Genomic DNA, 22,292 nt, shown 5'->3' on the forward strand with positions numbered 1-22,292 from the left:
GAGGGTATTTTATAAGTTTCTATTTCATCTCATTGCATACGTTTCCTACACTCAGATTTAGCTTGCATAGTATATTAAAAGTAGTTCATAGAATGAGTTGATAGTATGTTTGATAGGAGTTACTCCTTCCCACTTTATCATATTTACAAGTTACATTTTCATTGAGCATATCTACCACTTACATGATTTTAAATAATATTGTGACATTTTTATTTAATTAGATTGTTTTTTTCACTATTATCTTATAAGCATTGGCATATTATATCTTATTCACAGTAATATTTTATTCTATTATTTTAACATAATCATTTGTCAAATAATTTCTTGAGTCTATTTCATAGACTAAGTATTGATTCTTCTTATTTTTTAAATAATCTAACAAAGATGAAACTTTGCATAATAAAAAGAAACTGGACTGCTAACAGAATTAAAACAGATTATATGTGATATATGTGGCTCTTATTGAATCCGAATGTGATATAAACCAATCCTTTCTAAACCATGGGAAAGAGGCCATACCTGGACTTTGGGTGGCAATTTACCCCTTCTTTTAACATGCTCATGATATTCTTGAATGACCACATTCATGTCCCTACCCACAAAATTCCATGACCATTAGGTCGTGATAGTTGTGACTATATTATTTAATATATGCTAAGAGGACAAAATATATATTTTATTTAAGTTACTCTAACCTTAGAGCTATTTAGAAGAAAAAATTAGCAAGATTCTTGCATCATTCATTACTATATACTTATATTGAAAAACATTCAATTTGTATTCATTTATGATGAAGGATATTTCACGAATTATTCACATTCTTCAAACATTAAAGGAATAATAATTAGAGGAACATTTCAACTGATGCACTAGAAATAATTTTTATTAGAATTATCATATGAATGCAAAGTTACTTATTACGTAGCAATCTTTAGTATAGATCTATAAAAATTGGTATCTAAGATTTTAACCTAGGAGAACATGTCACTATGATTTAACAACCTCCTTAAGGTATTTCTAAATACCACAAATCATTTAAACCTTTAAGGGCCATATATTTTGATAAAGTAGAAAGCAAAATTGCACAACTGCAAGGATCAAATATATGGACCACAAAATAAATATATTCTTATTGGACTAACTTTGATCTAGAGATTTGTCATAAAAATGTCAAGGTTCTACACAAAACTTAAAACAAAAGATATTCATAACATCTATTTTTATGTATAAAATTACCAAAATTATCCATACCATCTATTTTTATATACAAAATTATCGTAGTACCTTATCATCAAGTTCACTCACTCACATCAGCTCTAGAGTTATGTCCTTATTTTACTTTGTAATTACTTTTCTAGTTTAGAAGTTAAATAAAAATTATCACTATTGAAAGTGTGATTTATCAATCTAAGTTAATATTTGCTCATGTGTATATATCTATTTTATTTAACTTAGATTAGGGTAATGAAACGTTTTTATATTTACATTTTGATGTACCCACCCATTCTTACATGTGACCTAGTTTGTAAGGCCACCTAGCCCAATCCCTATAGTACATCTAAGGATCTCCTTGTATGTGGTAGCAATGTAGCATAGATCTCATATTCCCATGGTACAAATGAGTATAGTTATGTGAAGCTTACTTCCCATTTGTAACTCGTAATGTTGTCAAAAAACATTATAAATGGACAATATATGATCAAGTCATAGTTCATCTTAATGATACTTTTCAACATTTGACTCTAAGAGTGAATTATATAAATTTGTAATGTGATTTCTTTTGTATAATAATGTTGGTTATTAAAAGGCCCCAAAGTTTATAATTTAAGAGATACTTGATCTTATTAGAACTAGCTAACACTAGTGCAAGTATTTGATGTTTATTTATGCCTAAGAATCATGTCAAACACTTTGTCAACAATTCCTAGCAACATGCTCAATAATGAAGTTATAGGGGTATAATAAGTGCATGTATAAATTTTGCAATTATTATGATGCATATATATTATGGTTATTTTATATATATAAAGGAATGGACAGGAAGTCACTAAGGGTGTGTAGACACCTAAAAATATCTCATTAATCACATACTAATTATTCCTCTAATTAATTAAATAATTATTTAATTATTTAATTAATCTTATTCTTCTAAATTCATATTCCTTCATCATCTTACTAATTATTCTATTTCTATTTCTATTTCTAGTCATTTAATCATTAACCCTTTTTTAAATATTAATTATGTAATTAATTGTGATTTTATTCCTTCAATTTAAATAATCTTTATTATTTAATTAAATTCAATTTATAAATAATTAAATAATTTCTTTAAATTATTTAATTAACTAATTTATTCTTCTAATTCAAATTCAAATTTCAAATCCTCAAATTTTAATTTCATTCAAATTCTTATTCTTCTTATTTCATTTAATTCTTCTAATTTCATTCAAATTCATATTTCTTCTAATTTCCTCTAATTTTAAATACATGTGCATGATTTCAAAAATCAAATTGAAAATCAAAGTTAAATTCTAAATATATTCAAATACCAAATTGAATTTAAAATAAATTCAATATTTGAATTAAATATTATGCAAAGATTAAATTGAAAATCAAAGTAAAAAAGAAAGCACATGCTTAATTAAGTAATTAATTAAATCATTATCTTTTCAATCTCTATTTCTATCTTCCACTTTGCTTTTATCCAAAAAAAATTTCAATCAGTTAACTATTCAATCTATTTTAAGTGATTATTTCAATTAATTGATTAGTTACATCATTCTTTAATTATTCTCCAGTCATTCTTTTTCATCTTTCAATCAGTTAACTCAATTAACAATTCAATCTATTTTGTTCCATCTCCAAATGAGCAGTTTAACTATCAATCAACATGTGAGCTCATGTGAGTTCCACCTCTCAATCAATCCTCTCTAAAAATCTATAAATTGAGCATTCAATCTCCATTTTCAACAATCATGATATAATCACAAACAATCGATAGAATCACGACCTTCAAATCTTTGTGTCACTTGCAAGTTACCAATGCGATATCTGAGAGTCATCACACCACAGAGAAGTGACGAACACTAAAAGCCATATGCAATCATAGAATGGGGAGTTTTGATTGAATATTTAATATTCTTATTACTTTGTTTTGCATTATTTCATTGGTTTATTTAGTATTCTTTGGTTAGATAAGGATTTGTGATTTCCCTTTGATTCTAATTAAATAATGATGAATTTTACATACAATATTTTGTTGAACTCGACGTGAATCAATAACACTCTTATTTAGAATTTTATGTATGCCTGCAGGCATAGGTATTGGATCTTGCAACTACACCTCTCTTTTAAATTCATATTCTGAGAGGTTTTCTAATTTTAATTGGTGTTTTATTCAAAAATTTCAAGACTAACATTGTGCAAATCAGGGTCCAAACAAGATTGTAGGTTGTTCAAAAAATTTATCATATCTTCCAAAACATTAAGAATTAGCCTTAGATCGTAATTTTTTAGTGAGATATGGTATTTTTTATATTTTTCATAAATCTTTGATTTTTGGTGCAAATAAATGAATTTCTGTGAGATTTGTTTGCAACAGGTTAAGGATCTTGAGACACACCTACAATAAAAAAAAATTGGATTTGTACCATTTGTTTGGCCGAGATATGATCATTTTAATTTTTTTAATAAATTCTAAATTCTAGGCACAAACTAAAAAAAAAAAAAATCTTACATTTCTCGAAATCTATTGAAATTTCACAGGGGGTATCTTCTTTACACTTTTGATTTTGATGTCAAATAATTAACGTAAAGCTAGATTTTAAAAAATTCATGTTTTTCCATAAATCTCCTCTCTAAAGTGCAAATTAATGTCTTTTTCTAAAATTATTACATTTTTGGAAAGCTCTCAGAAATTTATCAGGGGCATCTTCTTTGTAATTTTATTTTGGGGTTGAAAAAAAAAAAAACAAACCTTTTTAGTGTTGTCATTTTGATTTCTGATACAAATTGTTTGTAAAATTACAGAGAAGGCTTGATCATCCTAGACTATTTTGAGATTACTGATAATTTGATTGCAGGATCCTTTAGGGTTAACTCACTTTAGATTTTGGGTTTAAAATTGACATGCATGATCTCATACTTCATTTTGGTGCTTAAAATTGATTTTGGGTTTAAAATTGACATGCATGATCTCACACTTCAGCTTGGTGCTTAAAATTGATTTTGGGATTAAAATTGACATGCATGATCTCACACTTCAGCTTGGTGCTTTAAAATAGACATGCACATGTGTATTTCACACCCCAGTTTGGGCATTAAAATGAACATGAATCTTCCTTATGAATAAAATAAATCACACATTGTAATATATAAGGGAAAAAATAATTTTTTTTGTGGCTTGGGTGGAACTATTATTGCATTAAGTACCTTTCCACCCGCCTTCGGGGTCTTGGGAGAGAGGGAAAGGTGATAATGACACCCACTTTTTCTTTTCAGTAGTGAGGGGTATCTTTGACTGGGGATTTCATCACCCCACAGAGGTACTTCAAATTGGGATGTGTTGGGGATATCATCTCTCCCAGTGTACTCTCGAGTGGGTTTTCAAGCCGCTATATAAATATACTGGTCAGACGGCTAGAGTGTTGAGTGAATTCGACGTATGTGGGGGCCTTCCCTGCACCGATAACCTTAACTAAAGCCTTAAGTGGCTTTCTCTATGAATCCCTGGCTAGATCGGGACCCCTTGAAATTTACAATAAGAACCACAACTTAGTAGCCCAAATCTCACATTCATTGATTCCGGGAGTACGGATCTGAAGCAAACACCGGTGAGGAGAGACCTCAAAGAGATCAATCAGGACCGGTCAGTAAGAGTAAATACAATGGAAACACAGAGATATGATGGAGGCAATGCATAACAGATTATTTTATTGCATAAAATTTGATTATATCCAACCGGGTTACAACATATCGGCACACAGGCCTGATAGAATTGGTCACAATTAGGACCTTGAATTGAAAGATCTATTTTCTATGCATACTCTAGCTACTTGATTCTCCGATTCGTTAGATTCTAATGCATCATTACAAATATATATATCGATCCGAAGGATCCAATCGGCCCAAAAGGGATCAAAACCCAAAGAACTAGACCTAACATGAAAATAACAAGGTCGGCTTCCGCCAAGAGATTCCTCCGAAAAATCCAAAGGATGAAACGTAGATCACAGGAAAAGGTCGATCACACGCCAAGGAACATTGAAATCAACACCCAAGGCTCGACAAGCTTCAGAATGGATTCTGGTAGATCACCAAAATAGGTCCAAGCAACAGGTAACAAAGGAAACCGGTAACTGGAAATTGTCATGAAAACCGGTAGTGATATCTTATCGGGAAGTGATCCAAATGAGATGCAGTTTGGAACCAAGAAAGACGATCAAGTCTTCAAGTATAATCCAACTCCACAAGATTCAGTGAGCCAAAATCAGAACACACAGAAAGCAAAACTAAAAATACAAACAAAAAACAAAACAGAAAGGAAAATGTTTTTTTTTTTAATGCAAGATTGCAAAGAACCGGGGATGCTCCTGCATCAGACATCTGGGGTTATTGAAAAAGTGAGCCTCTCACTTTGCTGGGGTCAGAGGGAAACCAAGGCGGTCTAACTCTGCTTGAGAAATCCAAGATGAATCTTTAACTGGTTTGTCATTTCACTTCACAAGATATTCCTTATACTGATTGCTACGGGTACTACACTCAATCCTACTCTCCAAAATCTCTTCAATTTGATCGGGTTCCTTCCGGGGCAACTGTTTCTCCAAGTCGTCAACACTGTCCTCACTGAATTCTAGTTCATGATACTCATGAAGATCTGCAATGTTGAATATAGGTGAAATACTTAGACTATCCGGTAACTCCACTTCATATGCATTTCCAGAACCGAACTTCCTCAAAATCTTGCAAGGTCCAAACTTGTTCATCTCCAACTTATTATAAGTTCCAACTGAGAATCTCTCTTTCCTCAGATATACCATCACTTCATAGTAAACTTCAAATTCCTTGTCTCCTCTTCTCATCTTCCTTCTCCATATACTTGTTGTTCATGTCTTCCAAATGTTGTTGCACTATCCCACATTAATGGTTCCCACTTTTTCCAACAAAAAAAATTGGCGAATGTGGAGAATTTTGTTTTGGGGGGGTTTGAGCGAAGTGGGGGAGTTTGAACAAACTACCCTTTGGGGTTCGAGCAAAGCCCCCACTTCGCTCGAACCCCCTCTTTCGAGCGAAGCACCTTTAATTCTTGTTTATGTCATTTTTCAATTATATTGGGGAGCTTTGATCGAACCCCCCTAAAAATGGGGGGTTCGCTCGAACCCCCCTTCGTTCGAACTCCTTTTTTAACACTTCTCTGAAGCTTTCTATATTTTTTTGCAGATTTTTTACCTTCAAACCTCTGGTTGAAGGCTCAAATGGAATGATCTTGACAACCCAAAATGTAGTATTGTAGTCCTCGAATCAAGATTTCCAATTACTATAATTTTATTACATATTGAGTTTATTATGAACTTGTTTTTTTAATTTTACCAAACATAGTTTTTCTCCGAACAAGAATTTCTCTATTCAATGCACTGGGAAAAATAGTAAACTAATTCAAAAAAATTCTGAAAAATATCTGTCCTAAGTATTGATGTCTTCTTTCTAACAAAAAAAAAATTGAATTTCGATATATATAGAACAAGTTATGTGTTCAAACGTACACCTATGTCTAAAATATAATTAGTCGGACTTCAAAACTTAATAAAGTAAAAAATATTTAACATATCACTATCAAACCCACTGCAAGCTCTGGATATTGATGTTACAAACCAAAATTTGAAAGAATTGAGTTTTTATCATTTATAAAAAAAGTTATGTGTTTCGAGAGGCACATCATTCTTAAAAAATGTAATTTTCTGGAAAAAACTACTTTTCGAGGGAGATGAAAAAATTTAAAAAAAAATCCTTTAAAAAATATATATAGAATCTACAGACAAAATGCTACAAATCAGTAATTTACATCATCTTCAAATTCTTAATAGTTTAAAAGTTAGAATTATCGAAAGTTGAAGAATATTTTAAAGTTGTGCATCTTAGTGTCAAAAGTGGCAAAAAAGTGGGAACCATTATTGTGAGTTCACCCTGTTTAACCTGAATATGCAATGCTGCCATGTGGTCTACAAAGTCTTCTGCTTCTGAACTTCTCTGGTCTTCACTGCTAATGTTTCTCAATTTTGATATACCTCTAGGATGCACACTGGTAACAATCTCAAAAAGTGTTTTTCTGGTACTTCTATTCACTGAATTGTTGTAGGCAACCTTTGCTTGTGCAAGGATCAAATCTCAACTTCTGGTTTTATCTCCCACTAAACATCTCAAAAATTTTCCCAACGATTTTCCCAAGCTCCGATTAACAGAGTTTGTCTATCCATCAATCTGGGGATGAAAAGTAGAACTGAACTTCAAATCTGTTTTCATCTTCTTCCAAAACATTTTTTTTCCAAAAATAGCCAACAAACTTAGTATCTTTGTCTTAAACTATGCTCTTAGGTAATCCATTTAATCTCACTTCTTTGAATCCTTCCCTCTCAGTGCCTTAGGCAATCCAAGTACAAAATCCATGCTTATATCCTCCCAAGGTCTTACCGATACTATCAAACGTTTATACAAGATCCCACATTCTGACTACTACCTTTTGCAACTTGACAAACTCTACAACTTTGCACATATCTCTTAACATCCTTATGAACCTGGGGCTAAAAGTATTGCTCACTCACCAATGAAATTGTTTTGTCAATGCCAAACTGTCCACCTAGTCCTCCATTGTCTTTCCTCTTTATCTGATTCTCCCTCATAGAACTCTTAGGTATGCACAACTGAACTCCTTTGAATAACATCCCATCCTGAATGAAGTAATCCAACCATTTGCTTCTATCAACCATAATCAGTTCTCTACATGCTTTCCAAGTTTCTGCAAAATCTGGGTCTTCATCACACAAGGTCTTCAAATATTCAAATCCTAATACTATCACTCTCATCTTTGTCAGCAAATTCCTTCTCCTATTCAATGCATCAACAACTTTGTTAAATTTCCCACTTCTATGCTTCAACACAAAAGTGTAACTCTGCAAGAATTCTACCCATCTCATATGTCTCTAATTCAACTTACTCTGACTGTTCAAATATTGCAAAGTTTGATGATCTGTATACAACACAAACTCCTTAGGCAATGAGTAATGTCTCCACTTCTTCAAGGCTTGAACTATGGCATAAAATTCTTGATCATACACGAAATATCTCCTCCGGGCATCATTCAATTTCTCACTGAAATAGGCTACTGCTCTCCCTTCTTGACTCAAGACTACTTCTATTTCTCTTCCACTTGCATCACAATCCACTTGAAATACTTAATTGAAATTCGGTAAATATAATACAGGCTGCTCAGCCACTTTCTGCTTCAACAGTTCAAAACTTTTGTTTTCTCTAATGGTCCACTTGAATTCCTTCGAATCTCCTCTCATGGTCTCAGTCATAGGGTTACAAACTGAACTGAAATTTTTGATAAACTTCCGATAAAAACTAGCCAATCCATGAAATGATCTTACCTCTCAAATGCTTTTCAGTGCAGGCCACTCAACAATTGCTTTCACTTTCTCGAGGTCCATCTTCAAACCATCCGCATTTATCACAAATCCCAAATAGACTAACTCATCCTTCATGAAAGTACACTTCTTGATATTGATCAACTTCTCTTCTCTCAATCTTTGCAAAATTTGTCTTACCTGCAAGAAATGCTCTTTTGTCTTACTAAAAATATGAATGTCATCCAAATATATAATAAAAAACCTACCCAAGAAATTATTCCATACCTCATTCATCAGCCTCATGAAAGTACTTGGTGCATTAGTCAATCCAAAAGGCATCACCAACCATTCATGCAGTCCTTCATTTGTCTTGAATGTTGTCTTCCACTCCTCACCTTCTCTAATTTTAATATGATGATATCCACTCTTCAAATATATCTTTGTAAAGTATTTTGCTCCACTCAAACAGTCTATTATGTCATCCATATTAGGCAAAGGAAACTGGTATTTCACTATGATCTTGTTTATTGCTCTTGAATCGGTACACATTCTCCACTCTCCATTCATCTTAGGTACTAATTCTATTAGTATTGCACAAGGGCTCATACTCTCCTTGATCAAACCTTTCTTCAACAGCTCATGCACTTGTCTATTCAGTTATTCATTCTCTGCCAATGTCAACCAGTGTGCAGCTTTGTTACGAAAACTAGCTCCGAGAGCCAAGTCCATGCAATGATTGATACTTCTCACACGTGGCAATCCATCAGGTACATTATCTGAAATGATGTCCTCATATTCTGTCAACAAATCTCTTATCTTTTTCGGGTTCTCTCCTTCTGGTTCCAGTCTCTTAGTCTTCTTAGGATTTAAGGCAAAACACACATTCTCATGTCTCAGTCCATCCATGAATTTCCTTCCATCTACCAAACAGATTCTAGCATTCGTACAAACTTCAATCTTCAAAAGTTACTCCAAAGGTAACAAGGTTTGCTTCACTCCATTGGCCACAATAGTGTATGTATTCTTCCTCCCATCATGTACTTCCTGTCTATCAAACTACCAAGGTCTACCCAACAAAAGATGACAAATATCCATAGGCATAATATCACACAAAACTTCATCATGATAATTCTAAATTTTCAATTTCACCAAAAATTGTTCACTCACTAACAACTTTGTTCATCTTGAATCCATGCTATTTGATAAGGCTTAAGGTGTTTCAATCTCTCTAATTTCAACTTATTCACCATTTCTTCTGAAATAACATTATCTGAACTACCGCTATCAATAACAACTTTACAACACTTATCGGATACCTTACATTTGGTCTTGAACAGATTCTTCCTCTGCAAGGGCTCTTCATCTCCTCCGATATGACACAAAGCTCTCCTCATCATCAACAGTTCTCCATCTTCCAGTTTATTGTCAGATCCAGTGGGGTTTTATTCCACCACTGCTACTCTTCTGGTATTCTTTTCCTTCTTACACTCGAATGCACGATGTCCTTCTCCTCTACACTTATAGTAAGTTCCTCTAAATATCCTCTTGTCTTGTCTTCCAAAGTTCTCATTCCGGTAACCATCCAGTTCTCTCCTTCGGTAGGGATTTCTATCATCCTTAAGGTATGCATTACCATCTTTAGTCACTTCCTTGTCCTTGTTCTAATCTGTGCTGGTTCCTCTTCTTCCGATATATCAGATTCCTCCTTGAAATATTCCTCCAGTAAACCTTCCACCTCTACCTCTATGTCTCTGCTCATGTCTTTTATTTAACTTATCTTCTTCCTTTAGGGCATACTAGTAAGCCTCTTCAAAAATCCCTAATTTGATCATACTCAATTCACCTTGTATAGATATCCGCAATCAATTCAAATATCTTGCAACTTGCTCAACCTCATCATCAACATGTCTGGAACTGATGTTCATCTTGTAAAATGCTTCGGTGTACTCCTTCACACTAGATTCCTTCTGCCTCAAATTTTGCAATTTCCGAAACAAATCCACTTGATAATTCGTCGACACAAACTTCTATTTTAACTTAGCAATCATTTGATCCCATATCTTAATTATTTATTTACCTCTTCTTTATATATCAACCTACAAATGTTCCCACCAAAGAGATGCATGACCTTTGAACCGAGTACATGAATACTTCACCTTCCTCTCTTCTGTGGTATTTTCAAAATCAAAATACTTCTCCATCTCCGAGATCCAATCCATCAATTCATATGAATCTAATTTCCCATCATATTTCGGTGGAGTAAAATGAGGTTTAGTGTTCGCCCTACTCAAAACCCTTAAAAACCTTTCCTCATCTAGATCGACCGCTGGTAGGTTTGCTTGTTCTGTCGGGGCTTCTTCTCCTTCATCTTCACTTGCATATTCAATGTGTCGGCCTCTTCTCTGGGCTGTCTCCACATCTTCTAATCGGGCTACTATTCCTTGTAACATATCCATCACAGCAGGGCCTACATTCCCACGCGCTCCACCATTCCTACTTTCTATTTGCACCATTGTTCACGCTAGTCCTCTGCAGCTACAGATCGGATCCGCAATCCGCCAACCTACAAAAAAAATTCAGGACACGAAACCTAGCTTTGATACCACTTCAAGTAGTCACTGGTGAGGAGGGACCTCAAAGAGATCAATCCAAATTGGTCAGCAAGAGTAAACACAACAGAAACACATAGATATGATGGAGGCAATGCATAATAGATTATTTTATTCCATGAAATTTGATTACATCCAATTGGTAACAACCAGGTTACAACATACTGACACACAAGCCTGGTAGAATAGGTCACAACCGAGACCTTGAATCGAAAGATCTATCTTCTATGCACAGTCTAGCTACTTGATTCGCTAATTCATTACATTCTAATACATCATTACAAATATATATCGATCCAAAAGATCCAGTCGGCCCAGAAGGGATCAAAACCCGAAGAACAAGACCTAACATGAAAATTACAAGGTTGGCCTCTGCCAAGAGATTCCTTTGGAAAATCCAAAGGATGAAATGTAGATCATGGGAAAACGTTGGCCACATGCCAAGGAACATCATAATCAACGTCCAAGGCTTCACAAGCTTCAGAATAGATTATAGTAGATCACCAAAATAGGTCCATGCCACTAGTAACAAAGGAAACCGGTAACAAGCAACTGTCATGGAAACCGGTAGTGATATCTTTTCAGAAAGTGATCTAAATGTGATGCATTCTGGAAGAAAGAAAGATGATCAAGTCTTCAAGTACAATCCAACTCCACAGGATCCAGTGAGCCAAAACTAGGACACACAGAAAGGAAAACTGAAACTGCAAATAGAAAACAAAACAGAAAGGAAAATGTTTTTGGTTGATGCAAGATTGCAAATAATCGGGGATGCTCCTACATCAGGATCGTATCCCATAGATACCCTTCATGTACCTTGCTTTATGAGACAGAAATCCCTCGGTGATAAGATCTTTGTATCATCGAGGTACGAGAGATTGGCATGTCCGAAAAGTGTGTGTCGTGGAGTGGAGCCAGTGTTGCCAGACTCTCTAATTGTTCATCTTGTTTCCGTATTTTATTGTAAGGGCCTCTTTGAATGGTTTCCAATATCCAGCCTAAGATTGTTTTCTTTGTTTTTGTATGTATCATTGTGCTAGACCAGTATTGAGTGAGTATTTGAGTTATTTTAGGCCCTACCTTGCATGGATCTGAATTATCGTAGTTCGTCAAAACACAACTCATCCAACTATACTTATCTTCAGATAGTGTTCTTAGAATTGAAAAACATACTTGTACCACAAACAAAGTTACTTGAAACAAAGTCTATCTTGAAACATCAGACAGTCCAACAAAGTCCAAAATTTTGCATACTTGTGACCATAGGTTTTCTTAGAGTCCTTAGGGTTTGCATCATCCTCATTATAGTCCTCATTTACATAAGTCCTTCCATCGTCCTAATTATAGTCCTCATTTACGTCCTTACTTTTCATAAGTCCTTGCATAGTCCTCATTATCATCCTTATTATAGTCCCCATTTACGTCCTTAATTTGTATAAGTCTTTGCATAGTCCTCATTATTGTCCCCATTTATGTCCTTTCTTTGCAAAAGTCCTTGCATAGTCCTCATTATCATCCTCATTATCGTCCCCATTTAAGTCCTTACTTTGCATAAGTCCTTGCATAGTCTCCATATACGTCCTTATAGAGTTCCCATATACATCATCATAATCTTCACATAAGTCCTTGCATTGTCTCTCATAGTCCTTATACAGTCCTCATTTACATCCCATTAGCGTCCTCATAATCTTTGCATCGGTCCTTGCATTATAGTCCCCATTTATGTCCTTACATTGCATCAACACTTGCATTATAGTCCTTGCATAGTCCTCATTATCGTCCTTATTATAGTCTTCATTTACGTCCTTACTTTGCATAGGTCCTTGCATAGTCTTCATCTGCGTCCCCATAAAGTTCCCCTATACGTCGTCATAATCTTCACATAAGTCCTTACATTGTCTTGCATAGTTCTTATAAAATCCTCATTTGTATCCCATTAGTGTCCTCATAATATTTGCATATAGTCCTTGCACAGTCATCATAATATTCACATAACTCCTTGCATAGTCATCATAATTTTTACATATAGTCCTTCCATAGTCATCATAATCTTCACATAACTCCTTGCATAGTCGTTTTAATCTTTGCATAGGTCCTTGCACAATCGTCATAATCCCATTTTTTAGTCATTGCATAGTCTTGATCCTCATAAGACATAGGGTCAAATCATTGTCTCTATTTTGCATTATCTTCAAAATTAGGGCGTTCCCTAATCCAAGTCCAAAGTTGCATTGTCATTCTTTAGGATTTCATCTTGTTATTCCTTAATCCAATTTGTCGAAAAATTCAAAAACATAGGTTGCATTTGTCATCCTCAGTTGCATTTGTCCGTTTTCAAAATTCTCAAAATTCTCAAAATTAGGTTTGTACTTTCATCCCTTAGTTGCATTGCATTTCATCCCTAAACTTCAAAAATCCCCCCCCCCCCCCAAAAAAAAAAAATGGCATATAGTGCAATGGTTGAAACAATCTCTCAAACTTCTAGGAGACAACATTATCCTTATCAAATTTCCAACTTTCGTGGGACCATGTCATTGCAACCAAACAATTAATCATCTCAATCCAACATTTACATGTCTCAAAACATGCATCAAACTTATCAGGAATAAACAAGTGTCATACCTATTTCTCCACCACTTCAAGAGAAACTAGCTCGAGAAATAGATATATTGGAACAAAATGTTAAAAAAAGTGAAGAGAGTAGATCCCAGATGTTCAAACTATTTCTAAAATTCGGATATCCCAATATGAACTTAGAGCCAATTGATGTGCAAGCTCTTATTATGAGATTAGACATACCAGCTATTCCCACACAAATAAACATGAGAAACCAATATCAATAGCAAACACATCCAAAGATACAAATCCAACAACCAATACAACAAACAACACAACTCTCAACACCACAAATTGTGTAAACAAGTCAACCACTACCAAGGTCACACATAATCACACATTCAATTTTGTCTTTAGTCGCATCACATGTCTGTGAATATCCTCCTATATCTTCAAATACACCACCAAGGGTGTCCCAAATGAATGCAAGTGTATTTACAAACATGTCACCCTTTGGACATCAATTGAACATGGTCAATGTGTCACCTATCATGTAACAAGGTCATCTGCCCATGTCTAGCAATGACTATTCCCATCAAGACTTTGCACCTCAAGTAGCCTCCATATCTTCAATCATTTCCTTATACCCTGAAGTCACACAAGAGAAGTTCACAATATCTTTATCCAATAACACAACCTCCCAAGGGCTATCCATAATACAAATCCAATCTAATCCAAGTCATGATGCTAGTCCTTCCCATGCTTCAAAAATTCAGGACCCAATCACATCATATACTCCTATTATAGAGTCTCATTCAAAATCCTTTCTCATCAGGCCAAAGGGTTGAAACCCTCCAAAAATGTCCCATGCGTATCCAAACTCCTTCCCCGTGTCAAGAGGATGATCCAAAATCAGAAGAAATGAGTTCTAAAACATATAAAGATCAAGAACAAACCCTTCCATCCTACCCAAATTTTGATCAATATCCCACCAACCAAGAATCTTATGATGATCCCCTCGCTCTCTTCTATCCCATTCATAATGATACCCTTTTATTTCAAGAACAAAGTGTCCTTTCAAGTCCCATCCAACATCCACCTCCTAAGCAAGATCCCATTATTTCTCCAAATCCTGATCAAGATCCCTTCATCCCTTCATCTCCATGCCATAATCCTCCATGTTTCTCACAAGATTCCCTCTCAAATGAACTTACCATTTCTCCTAGTCCCCTCATGATCCCAATCGCTCTACACAAGTTTTTCATGAACCCCTTATCAATTAAATCACCAATCTTGATCATACTGCAGAGAACAACTTGTCAACAATTTTATGTGCATCATCATCAAATGCCAATGTAGTGACAAAAACAAGCATAATTCCAGCTAATGAGATCAAGACATAGTTGATTTCATCATCATCTTCAAGTGCATCAATAAAAACAAACATAACACCCACTCATGTCACAACTTCGAAACTCGAATCTATTTGCCTCATATACCTGCACTTGAAAGAATGGGGGCAAGAAGATCTATCACAATTGAATTGGTTTGAAAATGATGAGGCTATAACTGAATTCATGGGTTCCAGAGTTGGATTTCCCTTTGATGATCCACATAATCCAAAAACTAAGGAAATCAGCATTGGAGATGTCGAACATGTACACTCAGTTGAGTCCTTATATCCTATTGGAAAAGACATTTTTATCTGACTCTTCAAACAAAGACCAATGAACTACCTACACAAAACTCACTGACCGTATGAACAACATGAACCTTAAACAATACTATATCTAAGGGATGGGTTAGTTTAGGTTTTTCTTTCCGCATTACATCTCATTTTATTCAAAGCACTGCATCACATATAGTTTCTTTTTCAAATGCATCACATTCGCAAAAATTTTGCATTGGCATATATCAGCATCAATAAAACAAGGCAATTGTCCAAGTTTATCATTTGTTTGCATTCAAGATAAACAAATGACGTCTCCTTTCTTAGATATTCAGACATGAAGTATTTGAGATCCTAAGGTCATTCATTTTTAAGATTACCCTATGACAACACTTTACTTATGGTTGGGTAGTGATTTCACTATTTGAAACTTGTTAACCCAAAATCTATCAATTGCTATATCTCAAACGCATTAACAAAATCTCTAATTCATTCGAGACACCTAGTTGATCATATGACTAGTGAAAAATCTAAAATTCTACTTCAGCACCACTGTAATTGTCACACCCAAGTAAGTTTCATTACTTACAAGTCAAGACAAGAAAATAAAAAAGATAAAGTGTTATGCCAAATATTCATTTCAAGGCAAAAGAACAATGATATATAACTGAATATCATGCATACAAAGTGCGACAAAATATTGACTAGGGGAACATACGAGTAACTCCATCAGGGCTATGGACGCCTGCTAGAAATGAAGCGATATTCGAGAAATTACAGTCTATAACCTTGTTGGATGGTGCAGGAGCACCTAGTTTTGCTTATACTCTCCATTTTTGGTATTTTTCACGCTTAAGTGTCTTGTTAGTTTCAAAATGTTTTCATAGGTTGTGTTTAGTCATTTCATAAGTGTTTGATCTCATTTTGTGCTTGAGAGATCAAGTTTTGCTTCTTGGGGCTTGAATTTTCAATTTTGTGCTTCTAGGCCAAAATGGCTAAAAAGTGGAAAATTGCCTTAAAGGCTTAACCATGCTTTGAAAATCATTTAAACATGTTTAGAAAGTGTTTTTAATTAGTCCTAGGTGGTTTTGGAAGGTTGGTTGAGTTAGGTTGCTCAAATTGTCACTTGGAGCAACAAAAATTGTCATTTTTGCTTGTAAAAGTTGTCATTTTGGACACTTTTTGTAAAAAGAAGACAAAAAAATGTCTTTTGTCCATACAGGACTTGATAACCACTTTTCAAATGCTATATATATGCCTCCCTCTTGTTGTTATAGGGTTGTCTTTTGTACTTTCTATCATAATTAATAAAAAGGGCAGCAATTTTTTTATTTTTCTCATGTTTTGGGCTTCATTTGTACAGCAGTCCGTATTGTAGCTTATCATTTATGTACTGTACCTTTTAGGCAGTGATCTTGGTGTATATTCAATAAATTTTATGTAATTTCTTTGCAAGTTGTGCATTTTGAAGTTGGTTTTATAAAATTGTTTCATTTTTGCTCTTTGGCTGCCTTGTCAAGGGTTTTGGCCTTCAAAATGCATCAACTTGTCTAATCCAAGTTTGGGCTCCCATGGATGGACTTAGACAAGTTGTATTGCTCATGTACAATGTAAATAATTCATCTTTTGATCAAGGTTGTGCAAAATAAATGCTCTTGAGCATATGCTAGGCAAGTTGGATATGGATTTGGCTAGCAATATGAATAAAACTCAAACTTGTTTGTGCTCAAAGACCAATTTGAATGAGAAAACTTGAGGCAGAGGTCTACTCTAGTCTTCTTGGAGTTGTAGATGTATTTAGAGCTCCAAACAATGTGCATTTCATCTTGCAAATGTGTTGTAGTTGTGGCTGGCAACACGTACCCAGTTTTGGGAAATTAATGTCTTTTGAATCCAAAAATTGTTTTATGGAAGTGTTCATGCTTGGGGATCTTATAACAGGTGCTAACAATGTTATTTAGAGTTTTATACATGCATTGGTGAAGTTTCCATGAAATTCTAACCTTCCAAATTGCAGAAAAATAGTGAATTAGCAGTGAAAGTGAATAAAACAGTCATGTTTTAGTTTGCAAACCAAGTGTTTGATGAAATGTCATGCAGGGATGTGTTGAGGAAGTGTTCTACAAGATGTGGCAGAGGTCCTACAAGAGTTTAGAAACTTGGTGTGGAGTTTAGAAGTGGTCTCCTTTGTTACATGGACAAAACCCTCTCAAAACCCTACTTATTTGCCTAAAAACATGGACAATCATTATTCCAACTTCTCAGGGGCTAAAACCATGAAAATCCTTGAGTTTATACCTTGGTTACACCTCCTAATTCAAGTTTCATGATGGCTATGATCATCATTTCCCTATGCAAGCAAAACTCACTCAATTAGGCCTTCACGGGCTAGTAGCCTTTTAGCCCTGTTTTCCTCAAAAAGTTGAACCCGATTGCCTAAATGATGCTATAACCTTCCAAACTTGTGTAAAATAGTTGAAATACACACAAAGGGCCTAATTAAACCAATAATGACAGTCAAGACACCATTTTGGAGTTTGGACCTCTAGTGGAGGACTTGAGTAACTTGAGGAACCAAGCTAGAACAAAGTTGTATAACACATAATGGGGTGGTTGTTTGAGAAGAGGTGTGGGTGTTGAAGTTTGTCATTGCAAACACTAATTGAAAACAAAGAAAAAAAACATATCCTTGGGTCCACTTGAAAAATTAAACCAATTTAGGCTTATTGAGTAACTTCTCATTCAATCTCCCTATCATTGGAGCTCTAAAAGATTGCTGGCAGCGACTCTATTTGGGATGTTTTTGAAGTTAGAATAATCCACGTAGCTATTCATATACGATGCTAAGGATCATTAGTGAATACGAGCAGGAATTAACTCATTTGCACACACATGGGAAAAAGACGATCAAAGTTTCAAGAACCAATGGGAAAATTTGTCACGTCTCCATTTGTAAATCCTAGTCACTAAGTGTGTTAAATTGGATCTTTTAACGGACCTTAAGGATCGATTGATCGCTTATCTATGAAATATTCTATACCTCTAATTCAATTGGTGTATTATAAAATGCTAAACAAACACAGTCATCCTTGTTCGAATAGGAAATGCATCTTCATCATGTCTATTGCATTAATATAGGTCATGTCAAAAATTCATTGTCTCCACATGTATTTCTATAGATCATCATGTCATATAGGTCTCCATACTAGGGGCTTAATTAAAAAATCTCAAAAAGCATATAAAGTCTTGAAAAAATATCAAAAAAATTGAAAAAAAAATAAATCCAAAAACATTGAAAAACACATAATCCTAAAAATCATATAAAGTCTTGAAAAAATTCAAAAAAAAAAACATTGAAATAAAACAAAATCAACCAAAAACATCCATATACGATCTTGAAAAAATCAACCAAAAATATTTAAATATCAATCCACAAAATCCAAAAATAATTAATAATCAATCAAAAAAAACTTGCAATAAAATATCTCGCAAGAATCAAACACCCTAGCAAATATCAAGCAAACACTTCGCATGAAGTTAAAAAAGGATACAACTATCTAATAAAAAATCTACAATCAAACCGATCAAGTTGTCTTATCAATCGTCAAACAACCATATCAAGTGATCATTATCTTGTCTTAAATAGAAGAGGATACACTCGAAATCAGACAGGTCAGTCTTAAACGGGGTCCAAACTTTTTAAGATCAGACATTATCAACTATCACATCAAGCAATCAAAATGAAGACACATACTAGTATGGCTGCTGAATTTTATCTTAGTTAGTCTTTATATTTTATCATTTTGCGACATATTATGTTCCTATGCTACTCAAGGATGTCCACAAGTGACTAGAGGAGCCATGATGGGCATCATCTTTTTCTTTGCTTGTTGGTTGTGGTGTGAACCAATGAAGTTTTGAGGCAATAGTTTCAGTGGGTATCTGTGATTGGTACGTTCATTCGAAAAGTATCCCATGAAGGATAACTATGCTTGTGACTATCGCACATACCTTGACCCTTGACATTATTCCCAGAATGGAGGATTCACTCCTTGTCTGCTACATGTTTGTTTCTTCAAAGATACATTTTGGTTCCTTACCTGATGTGCAAAGCTCCATTGCTACATAATAAGGCTCAGTGATGAATATATATTACGCTATGAATAAAGGCACAAAAGTTCGTGAAAGCCATCATCTTCATTTTAAGTCTATCGTTATCAATCTATCATCTCATATCAATCATCCTCAATTGCTTCTAATTCTCATCTTTCACTCTATTTCATTCTAAGGTTCATTCTCTCATTTTATCTCAATATCATCTTCACATCACCTATCTCTATCTCTTATCAACTAACTATTCTTCTATCTCACATTCTTCTTCTTTCGAGAGATCATTCATACCTTTAATGCATAAACAATCTCTCGATGGGGCATCCTACCTCCATCTCTCCATATATTTACACGTTAAGCATTACTAGGACAATTTTTTTTTTGTTTTCTTTGAAACATCGTTTTGACATTGTCTCAAAGAGGGGCAAATGTAGATACCTAAAAAATGTATCATTAATCGCATACTAATCATTCCTCTAATTAATTAAATAATTATTTAATTATTCAATTACTTTAATTAATCTTATTCTTCTAAATTCATATTCCTTCATCATCTTACTAATTATTCAATTTCTATTTCTATTAATAATCATTTAATCATTAACCATTTTCTAAATATTATTTATTTAATTAATTGTGATTTTAATCCTTCAATTTAAATAATTTTTATTATTTAATTAAATTCAATTTCTATATAATTAAATAATGTATTTCAATTATTTAATTAACTAATTTATTCTTCTAATTCAAATTCAAATTCCAAATCCCCAAATTCTAATTTCATTCAAATTCATATTCTTCTAATTTTATTTAATTCTTCTAATTTCATTCAAACTCATATTTCTTCTAATTTCATTAAAATTTGTATTTCTTCTAATTTCTTCTAGTTTCTAATACATGTGCATGATTTCAAAAATCAAATTGAAAATCAAAGTCAAGTTCTAAATATATTCAAATAACAAATTGAATTTAAAATAAATTCGATATTTAAATTAAATCTCATGTAAAGATTAAATTGAAAATCAAAGTCAAAATGCACGCACATGCTAAATTAATTAATTCAATTAATTAATTAACTCAATCATTATCTTTTCAATCTCTATGTCTATCTTCTACTTTGTTTTTTTCCAAAAAAACTTTCAATCAGTTAACTATTCCATCTATTTTAAGTGATTATTTCAATTAATTGATTAATTACATCATTCTTTAATTATTCTCCAATCATTCTTTTTCATCTTTCGGTCAGTTTTTTTCTCAATCAATTAACTCAATTAACAATTCAATCTATTCTGTTTCATCTCCCAATCAACAGTTTAACTATCAATCAGCATGTAAGCTCACCTGTGTTCCACTTTTTAATCATTTTGTTCCACCTCTCAATCAGTCCTCTCCAAAAAACTATAAATTGAGCATTCAATATCCATTTTCAACAATCACAACACAATCACGAACAATCGGTACAATCACAAACTTTGAATCTTTGTGTCACTTGCAGGTTACCAGAGCGATATTTGAGAGCCATCATACCATAGAGAAGAGAACAACAATGGAAGCCATATACGATCATGGAATAAGTAGTTCGGTCAGTTTTTTTCTCAATCAATTAACTCAATTAACAATTCAATCTATTCTGTTTCATCTCCCAATCAACAGTTTAACTATCAATCAGCATGTAAGCTCACCTGTGTTCCACTTTTTAATCATTTTGTTCCACCTCTCAATCAGTCCTCTCCAAAAAACTATAAATTGAGCATTCAATATCCATTTTCAACAATCACAACACAATCACGAACAATCGGTACAATCACAAACTTTGAATCTTTGTGTCACTTGCAGGTTACCAGAGCGATATTTGAGAGCCATCATACCATAGAGAAGAGAACAACAATGGAAGCCATATACGATCATGGAATAAGTAGTTTTAATTTAATATTTTATATTCTTATTACTTTGTTTTGCATTATTTCATTGGTTTATTTAAAATTCTTTGGTTACATAGGGATTCATGATTTCCCTTTGATTCTAATTAAATAATGATGAATTTTACATACGACAGGGTGTATAAAGGGTTACACAATATGTCAATGGGTGTTTTTGGTAACTTTGATTAGTGGGATTTGTATTAGAAGTGGGGTTTCATTTCTACTCTTTATGTAACTAGAGATAGAGATTTGAAGGGTATAAACTTTTTTATCAATTTCCAGACGTCAACTGCATTTTTTTCATACTTACAAGTGATATGGGTCCTCCTAAAAAGGGCATGTTAAAGTCAATATATTCGAAATAAAATATTTATAAAGAAGAGTAGAGCATAACGTTTCTATGATATCTATGGAGAATTTATTATCTACTTCTACTTGAAATTTATGCCTTATCGATACACCTTTGGCATCTCTTTCTCCTATGAATATAATACATCATGATAATTTTTATACACAATATTATGTAGCTTCTCTATTATTGTCATATTCGAATCTTTGTGTGTATGTTTTAATTTTCAGGAAAAAACTATCATCAACTGCGAAGCTGATTCAGAAAATCGAGGTTGCTATTTCAGAAATAGCAATGGCATCTCTTTTGCTCAATTCCAATAAGGAAGACTTTCACATCATGGGATAATCTCATTTTGGAATCCTAGAGTTTGTTGTGGCATCCACCTAATCTAGGTTCATGTGTTGTTTCAAACAAAAAGACTCTTAAGGTTGTAGAGCTCATGGAAACCAC

The 22,292-nt window shown here is 33.7% G+C and overlaps 1 protein-coding gene across 2 annotated transcripts in view; it reads right to left on the reverse strand.

Moving 5' to 3' along the window:
• Positions 1–22,292, reverse strand: part of LOC131051865 (truncated transcription factor CAULIFLOWER A) — a 118,189-nt gene that overhangs the window by 51,959 nt on the left and 43,938 nt on the right. For both annotated transcript variants that reach the window (XM_057986469.2, XM_057986468.2), the window contains exon 2: positions 520–592. In XM_057986469.2, the coding sequence (XP_057842452.2) occupies positions 520–592 (73 nt within the window). The remainder of the gene's footprint in view (positions 1–519; positions 593–22,292) is intronic.

The sequence above is a fragment of the Cryptomeria japonica genome, chromosome 2 (assembly GCF_030272615.1).
Source record: "Cryptomeria japonica chromosome 2, Sugi_1.0, whole genome shotgun sequence".
Taxonomy (NCBI): domain Eukaryota; kingdom Viridiplantae; phylum Streptophyta; class Pinopsida; order Cupressales; family Cupressaceae; genus Cryptomeria; species Cryptomeria japonica.